Here is an 8892-nt window from a genome sequence, read left to right on the forward strand (position 1 = left end):
TTGCAAATTTCTCAGTTTTTAATAACAATTAATTTATTTTACTATTTTTTCTGTACTCCTATAACAGCGCCAGACAACACCTCCAGAGGAATGACCCCAATTTTGAATCACCCTGTACAGGGTATAACAATTAATTGTTATTAAAAACTGAGAAATTTGCAAAAAACTATATCAGAAATACGGCAGCAATGTTTTTCAAGATAATCCGCCTAATTAACTTTACGTAAATACCTGTTGCTTCGTAATTATTAAAAACTCCGGTAACCATGGATAAATAGGGAAAATGACAATAAGATAGACAAGGATAAACGGTAAATTCAACAGGAATCGGTGAATGACGGAACCTATTTCGAAACTCATAATCTCGAATTATTAATTTGTTTACAAATTACAAAAACCTACATTTGGCTGTAACTCCAAACAAGTGCCTGTTATGCACTCTTCTCGAGCAACTTCCCGTATTCGGTTAATTAACTCCTGCTCAATTTATATCTGTGTTCAGTAATTCATTGGTTTAATGTGAGCTTACATACGTGGTAGGAATGAACTAATCACATATCCGCAAATTCGTGAAAGGAAATTCAAAGTAAGTCACAGTTTTACAAATTATTGTTATTATTGTCAAGGTCTGTCCACCTGTAACTATCTGTTAATGACAAAAAACATCATTGCCGCTTTGACTTTTCATCAAAAAATTGTAGAAGAGAACTTTTTCAATATCAAAAATTTTCGTAATCTGAAGCAAAGATCGTAATTTTTCTTTTGAATGCTTAAGTATTCCAATATGCTTCCAATTAAACATGGAACACTTTCAAAATAATGCTTATTAACAAAGTTGAAATTCGATATTCAAGTGTTAATATCTTAAAACATTAAGTACGTTATTAAGTTATCGTAAATTTAAAAAATTGTGTGCCCCTATTACCCCTTAAGAGGAATGACGCCAATTTTGAATCACCCTGTATTGTTTAGGTGGATCCATTTTTTATTTTTTTTATATAATAATTCTTCAATTTTAGCAAAGGAATCATCTACAAAAAAACAAAAGATTTTGAGGCGCAATACCCAACAAGCAGTTTGTAAAAAAAAAACTTTGTAGCTTTTGACTAACTCATTAAACAATTTATTAATTAAAACTGGTTAACACAGAAAAAGTGGGCTTAACATTAAGACAACAACAAATGTACAATGAACAGGCGGACAGCCTAGATGTTCTTATCAAAGCCCGGATTATCCAGGCCGTTTGAGGCTGCTTTCGATTCGATCGCCAGTTCAGTGTCTTCAACAAAGCTGCTGTCCTCGTCTATCACGTACTCATACCGCGTGGCCAACCACATGAAGAAGAACAGATCGACCACCATGATGGCCGTGTAGAGGAAGAAATCGTTGGACTGGAAAGCGACAAGTCAAAGATGTATATATATGTATATCGCAGACGAACCTGCACCTACCTGTTTTTCGAAAAGTTCCATCGATTCAATGACGACAATGATTAAGTTTCCTACAGCAGTGGTAAGCAACCAACAGCCCTGCACGACCGACTTCATTGAAATGGGCGCCTGCGAGTAGGCAAACTCCAGGCCAGTGATTGAGAACATGATCTCGGCCGCCGTGATGATCACGTACTGGATCAGCAGCCACAGCATGTGCACGCTGTTTGGATTGGTCACTGTGACCACCCGGTAGGTCAAGTCGTCCTGCAAACGCAACCAGTTCACTAAAAAACCCTACTTGCACCGGGCCCAACCAACCGCATTGATCAGCACTGTGTAGGTGCCGCCCAGCTTGAACTCGGCGCTTTTATTCAGCAGATCGATGTTGTAGGAGCCCACGTACTCCAAGGAGACCAACGACCCAACCGCAACGGTTAGTGCGTAGCTCTTTTCCGAATGCGAGTACTTCACTGAGGAGTTGTCGCTTACGAGGGTTCTGAAAGGAGTAGAAGCGCTTAGTGACGGTTGAGCAAAGGTGAGCCAGCGTCTAACCTGACCAATGGGTAGCCGTCGCTGCTCTTCTCCACCTTGTCCTCATACGAAAACACGCCCAGGTCGGTCAAGTATACTCCGTAGGCCTTTTCCTCGTCAACTTCCAACTCCCAGTTGCGTTCACTGCAATTGAACACTGTCGAGGTGAAGGTGAAACTGACCTAAACCGAGCAAATCGCGCATGAACTGCCTGAATCTCCTCACTTGGAAATCTACTCACATTCAGCTGGCCTGCAGGAACGTCAATGTACTTGTTCTCGTAGTAGCCATTGGTTAAGGTTCCATTGGAGATGGTGTTATTGATGGTGGTGAAACTGAAAATTTGACGCAAGTGTCATCTGGTGAGCGACCAGGAAGGTGTGAAAAGGGCCTTACGAGTAGGAGCAATTTGTGGTGTCGTACACGCGCACTTGAGCCTGCCCCGCCTCTGGCAGCACGGGGTATTTCGCTTCCAAGGCCATGGCCACGAAGGCCGACACTGCAAAGGCCGCGGCAGCCAAAAATCCGCCGCACACCATTCGCTGAAGGGGCGTGGTCAGGAGGTTGCACTTGCCCAGCAGCGGATACACTCCGTAGCTAAACAGCGGTATAAAGGCCAGGATTAACAGCGGGTTAACCACCTGAAACACCAAGATGTAGCTGAAGCAATGGCTTGATATATCCACTCTCACCTGCATTTGATCGGGCAGAATGGTGTAGAAGCCGATGTTGCCGTCCATCCTCACTGCCTGGAAGGTCCAGCCGGAGCCTTGCTGGTCGTAGAGGGCCCAAAAGATTGGGATGGGAATGTAGATGACCAGGACCTTGAGCAAGGCTTTGATATCCCCCACCAGTTTGGCGCCAAACTTTGGCTCCGCCCTGTCCAGCCAATGGTCTACTGGGCCGCTGCTTTTCCTGTGGGTGGCCGCATGCTGCAACGTCAACCCACGTCAGATACACAGTGGGCGGCATCGACTTACCACTTACCCAAATGCAGCTCACCACGTTGACGAAAACGTTCCCTTTGGGCTGCTTGATCTTGTACATGGGCCGCCCCAGCGCGAATATTGCTGAAAGCATCAGTTAAAAGACAACACAGAGGAAATGGATGGTGGAAAGTTGTTACCAATCGAGATGACCATCAAGACTCCCGGGACGGCAAAGGCCAGTGGGTAGCAGCTGTTGCTTCCGAAGCATTCCACGTCATTGCGCAGGATGGGGGTGATGAAGGTGGACAGTAAACTTCCAGCATTGATGGCGAAGTAGAACAGGGAGAAGAACATGGCCAGCTGCAGCTCTTGCTGGAAAGCAACTGGAAGTTACTAGGCAAAGATGGGTGGTAGACGAAGCCCACCTGCGGCAGCACGAACTGGTCCCCTCCAAAGGCAGTGACGCAGGGCTTGATTCCCCCAGTCCCTACGGCAATCAGAAGCAACGCCACGATGGTGAACTCCTTCTGAGGGATCTGCAGAGGATCCACCGCTGTCAGAGCCAGCAGTATTGAGCCGACCGCATAAACCATGGAGACATAGAGAATGGTGCGGAACTTCCCCAGCCAGCTGTCCGAAACGATCGCCCCCAAGATGGGGAAGAAGTAGACGAACATCGTGAACGTGTGGTAGAGCACCTTGGCCGACGCCTCCGTGTATTTGAGCATCTCGGTAAGATAGAGGGTGAGGATGGCTGGAAACAGGATCGTCAATATGGGAAACTGTACCCTAAGGGGGACTTACTTCGCATCCCATAGTAGGAGAACCGTTCGCAGAACTCATTGCTGACGATAAAGAACACCGACTTTGGGTAAGGGAGTTTCTGAAACCATAAACTAAATTAAAATGGATTCAATGACAATGACAATGTCAATTTGACGTCTAATCTATCAAATGGCACAAGCGATGGTTGCTAGGGAACGGGCAATTTTGATTGATTCGGAATTGACACAGTATGCGAACCACATGCGAATCGCGGACAAGGCCAGCGAGGATTTTTCCTTAAGCAAACCGCCTAGTTTAAAGTGGTTTGGTTGCGATTGTGGGCAATTTATCGCGCCGTTAAATTTTTCGACATCAGAATGTTATTATCATTAAACGGAATTTTAATTTTTGGCCCATTCCGTGTTTACTATCTATACTCGTCATGCAGCCAAACTAATCAAGTCGCGGATTTGATTGCTAAATAATTATTGCTTAAGTCGTAAAAAAATGCAATCTTATTGTTCGATTTGATTGCGAACTGTGGAAAAATAGTCAAATAAGATATACTGTTGATGGGTTTGCATCAGCTGCACGTGATTAGTAGGATGACTAACATTGATTCCCTGACTTTTATATCAAATGTTTTTGATTTATTATCCAAAGAAAAGACTAATTTGCCATGGCTTTTCCACTAGCTGCTTCGTTTGTAAGGATTCGACGCTCCAACTGTATGTCCGCTACAGGCGGGTTTATAGTTGGGGCGTTGGATCTTTTCAGTTGCGCTAGTTTCAGGACTAGTTTGAGCCGTATCTTCCTTCGTAGTTTGAAACTGCTGTTGAAAAATTATTTTTGTGTACCGGTCAACAACAACAATGGAAAATTGGGGGACAACGCAGGCCAATTGAAAAACTAGTTTAACATTTTTCAACATTTTCATAGTTGGACAAGATTCGAGGTTCCAACTGTACGGCCGCTATGACGAGCATATAGTTGGAGCGTTGGATCTTTCCAGTTGCTCTCAGCAATGGGYTACTTGYCGGGTTTTTTTTAATGTTTTGTTAAAATTCCGTCACCGGCCATGAGTTATAACTCATTAACTAATGAGTTATAACTCATTAACTAATGAGTTAAAACTCATTAACTAATGAGTTAAAACTCATTAACTAATGAGTTAAAACTCATTAACTTACAAARGGGCAACAACTCAAAAGCGCAACTAAACACAGTGTTACCCAGGCCTAAGCAAAAGTGGTTTTTTATACTCAAATCTTGGTTTTTGGACAAAAAAAACCTATTAGAACTGCTCGTGGCTAAGGATTCGACGCTGCAACTATACGGGCGGTATAGCGGCGCATATAGTTAAAACAATGGATATTTCCTGTTAAGTTTTGCAATATTTTACTCATCCACTTTCAAATCGCTGATGCTTTTGCAATTATAAACAAGAACCGAATTCAGTGAGAAACAACTATGCAAAAAGAGCAGTCAATCGGTGCGTTTTCATATGCGTAATTGGCTTTTGTACAAAAAGTGGCACCAAAAAATCAGAATGTCGTTGGGTTTTCCCGTCCACAGCCCCTATGCGACTACCATCGATGTTCTGACTTTTAGACACGGAATTTCGGTGTGATTAGATTCCATTCATCTGAAACAGTTGTCGCTTGATTAATTTAAGCGGGCATTTGGATCAATTGAATTGATTGCCATTTGATAAGTGCTGCAGACACGCTAGCCGAAAAGTTGCAATTGAAACCTCGATCAGGTGGCTGCGCTTTAAATGAAAGCACTGGCCCAGAATAACAATAATAACAACAATCCGTGGCCGCAGGAAAGTACTGGAGGTTCTTTGTGCAAACCTTGAATTTTAATAGAAAACTATTCGTAGCAACCGGTTTGAAGTAGGTATTGCACGAGCGTGTTGTCTCCGGTCACTTTCATGTACTTGCGGTTTTTGGCACCGATATCTGGATTCTGGTCGGATGAAAACAGGAAGTCGCAGGTCCGGGCAATGGCAACGCGATTAAACCCGTGGGAATAGTGGGTTTTGGTCCTACCTTGACCTGTTGTCTTTCCATGTCAAGCGCTATTTGAGCGACAGGGAATTAATATCACACACACCAGCAAGAAGAAGATCACGATGATTAGTCAGAACCGATTTTGATTAAACGCACTGTTTCTTCATCCTTTCTCTTCCAACATGGTCGCTTGATGGGCATTCAACCATTCGGTTGCCACTATTCGACTGAGCTTCGAGCGCTTATTGGTCGCCTATAAACATTTGTACCATACGTTGGTGCGAAATCGGTGGGTTTTTTTTAATCAGTGGGGGATATCGGCTTTAAATGCCAGGTTCGGACGGGAGAACTCAAACTCAAGTACCTCCAAAGTGGATTCCTCGTCCCTAAGACTGTCGTCCTCTTTAGCGCCCTCGTTCCTAGACGTCCTCCTCAACTCCTCCTCACCAGCTGGTTGATCTGTTGGGCAAACACACGGCATTATTAGTATTAATAACCCTACAGTCGAGTGGGTCTTGCCAAAGCCAATATTTGTCTTGGGGGGTTTGTGTGCGGACCGTCTGAAGCGTCCAATTTTTTTTATTGGATATTAAAATCCTCCTTGTTCAGCACACTTCAGCCCTCTTATCTAATCAGTACAACTAGCAATGAGATGAGGATGACTTTGCGAAATGTGCGCCTTAAGTGCAACTATTGGGAAAGTCCCAGGGATTCAAGTCGGGCGCTTCTGCCGGCCCATTAAAATGGGATATTGACCTGACTGCGGCGCTCCCATTAATCGCCCAATCGCCAAATTAGGCGCGCAAATCTCGGTCAATGACAATTATTACGATTTAAATCAATAACTGGTTGTGCGACATTTTGCGCTTTATTGATCTGAAGCCCAGCATTGCCATTGATTGGCCGTTAACCCAAAAAGAAAAAAACATTTCCATTAATAATCCCACTGTCATGGAAATAAATGTCTTGATCTGCTGATATGGAAACAGCTTCAATTTTATTTTTTTATCGTGGCGGCTTTGCAGTTATTACGGGATTTATGGAACGCAAATCCCAACTTTAGCAAATCCCTTGAGCGGCTTCGCCGCGATTATCAGCCGCAAATCCGCTGGATCAATCGGGCTCAACGGTGAGATTTATCAATGACATACATGTGTCTATTTATCGAAATTCCAGATTAATCAACTTGAATTAAACTAAGAGAGATAGATTTGTTCCAGGAAAGGCTTCGAAGGGGAGATTTTTTGAAAAATTACCCATAGATCCATTCTAAACCATCGAGTCAATGATACTAATGACATAMGCTTTGGAAGTTGAACAGTCAAAGTGGCAGGAAAGAGTAGATTGTTGACATTGCTGTCAACTGAAGCTGAAATTGAAACACAGTCAGGAAAGTACGTACAATGATTGCTGTCATTTTGAGAGAGGATTAACATGAAAAGTCCTCGGCCAGTGGCCCAAATTTTCAAGCACTTTCCACTCAATCGGCCGCTTCAAGTGGTGCTGAGGTGAATGACATTGACCTCAATAGAACTTTGTTTAAAACAGGGTCTTACCTGCACGCGCCATAGTCGCCCCAAGAAAAACAGGTAGGTACAGAGGGCGACACCGCCCTAAACAGTCCACTCTTGACTGATCTACCACCACACTACTGCGATCAGAATCCAAACGAGAATCTGTTATCAGATTTGGTTTATAATTTACAACTGTGGATCAAACACCGCTTTTCAATCAACTAATCTAACCGCTTAGATCCTTTCTTTTAAGTCTATTGTTTTTTCGAGATAAGATTGCATCCATCTCATTAGCTAGATAGACTGGCTGATAGACTGGCATTTTAGTCGTCTTGGGCCGCATTCGTGGGACCGGACATGATAAGAGCGGAACTGTCCACCTCCAGCTGGACGAAGCGATATCGGCATACCATTTCCATGAAAATCACCATGTCGGCCACAATCAGGACGGCGAACAGGAAGAATTCGTGCGCCTGAAATCAACAATTTTAATGAATCCTCAATTCGTTTCATCGGTTTGCAACCGCCATCGAGTTGATTTGGTCTATTTTTGGCCTGAGTAACACTGTGTTGAGTTGCGCTTTTGCGTTGTTGCCGCGCTGTGGGTTCATGAGTTTTAACTCATTGGTTAATGGGTTATAACTCATGGCCGATGACCGAATTTTAACATCTAACAAAAAAGGCCATCAACATATTGCTTTTGCGCATACGATGCTTGAAACTATTTGCCAGGTATTTTACGGTGAAACGTTAAGGAAAACGCGTTGTTCGCACTGAAAGGCGCATGAAAACGCATTGATTGCCTGCACTTTTCCATAGTTGTTTTTAACTTAATTCGGTTTTTGTTTATAATTGCAAATTATCAGCGATTTGAAAGTGGATGACCAAAATATTATTGCGAAATTTAATACGCAAGATCCATAGTTTTAACTATATGCGCTGCTATACCGACTGTATAGTTTCAGCGTCGAATCCTTATGCCCGGTTGCACCGTTTGACTAAACAGTGATTAAAAATTTAATCGTTGTTTAGTTTGACAAATGTGTTGTACCGTCGCTTAACCACTGTTTTGTGTATTCTAAACGACGATTATATTAACCGGCACTTTTCGGCTGATTAGCGCCCGATTAGGGACCGTTTAGTATATTTTCCTGATTTTTTTTATTACGGGTGACAGTGGCTATGGTCTTAGATCCTATTTGTTAGCCCTTTTAGTTAATCCTGCAACAAGAGCCGAAAGACTATACAATAAGTCCCATATCCGAACAGGAAACGTAATCGAAAGATGTTTTGGAGTTTGAAAAGGTTTCCCGTTTTGGCGTATGGCTTGAGAGTAAAACTGGAGACCGCAATGCACATTATTTCGGCAACTGAAGTTTTATATAATATTGCAAAAAATATAGGTGAAGAAGATCTTCTTTTGCTTGCAGATATTAATGAGGAGCTAAATTATTTAATTGCTGTTAGGGAAGCAGGCACTGTATCAGAACCACACAGCCAAGCTTTAGTTAACAACTTTAGAAGTCAACTTGTAAATTATTATTTTTCTAGGCTTTAAATTACGACGAAAATATACCTTTGGAAGTACAGTAAAGTCCGCTTATAATGAACCGGTTATAGTGAACTTTCGGTTAAAACGAACTTTTTTCCTTTAATTGAAACGTCGTCCATAAAGGCCAACGTATTTTTTACTGGTTATAACGAA

At 42.7% G+C, this 8892-nt stretch overlaps 2 protein-coding genes across 6 annotated transcripts in view; both read right to left on the reverse strand.

The window, feature by feature from the left end:
- Positions 1-1100: 1100 nt before the first annotated feature.
- LOC109541711 (peptide transporter family 1) lies at positions 1101-7402 on the reverse strand. 2 transcript variants are annotated; one of them, XM_019910639.2, is made up of 13 exons: positions 7230-7402; positions 6038-6132; positions 3698-3776; positions 3319-3647; positions 3091-3265; positions 2952-3034; positions 2657-2896; positions 2361-2605; positions 2206-2299; positions 1986-2146; positions 1752-1929; positions 1452-1697; positions 1101-1391 (listed from the first exon to the last, which is right to left on the reverse strand). In XM_019910639.2, the coding sequence occupies exons 1-13, from the start codon at positions 7240-7242 to the stop codon at positions 1206-1208; spliced, it is 2124 nt and encodes a 707-aa protein (XP_019766198.2). In that variant the 5' UTR covers positions 7243-7402; the 3' UTR covers positions 1101-1205. The 2 variants fall into 2 exon arrangements, with proteins under 2 accessions (XP_019766198.2, XP_019766199.2); XM_019910640.2 differs by lacking the exons at positions 6038-6132; positions 7230-7402 and adding an exon at positions 5713-5926.
- LOC109541716 (peptide transporter family 1-like) overlaps positions 7351-8892 on the reverse strand; it is a 15758-nt gene continuing 14216 nt past the window's right edge. For all 4 annotated transcript variants that reach the window (XM_048669988.1, XM_048669987.1, XM_048669990.1 and 1 more), the window contains one exon: positions 7351-7660. In XM_048669988.1, coding sequence (XP_048525945.1) covers positions 7511-7660 — 150 coding nt within the window. In that variant the 3' untranslated portion in view covers positions 7351-7510. The remainder of the gene's footprint in view (positions 7661-8892) is intronic.

Source organism: Dendroctonus ponderosae, unplaced genomic scaffold (genome assembly GCF_020466585.1).
Source record: "Dendroctonus ponderosae isolate FM_Combo_2020 unplaced genomic scaffold, Dpon_F_20191213v2 Dpon_F_20191213_9, whole genome shotgun sequence".
Taxonomy (NCBI): Eukaryota; Metazoa; Arthropoda; class Insecta; order Coleoptera; family Curculionidae; genus Dendroctonus; species Dendroctonus ponderosae.

Coding starts and splice junctions, on each gene's coding strand:
- LOC109541711 (XM_019910639.2), bottom strand. Junction 3,266..3,318: donor ACCAGTTCGTGCTGCCGCAG/GTGGGCTTCGTC, acceptor GTTGCTTTCCAG/CAAGAGCTGCAGCTGGCCAT. Junction 1,698..1,751: donor ACACAGTGCTGATCAATGCG/GTTGGTTGGGCC, acceptor TTGCGTTTGCAG/GACGACTTGACCTACCGGGT.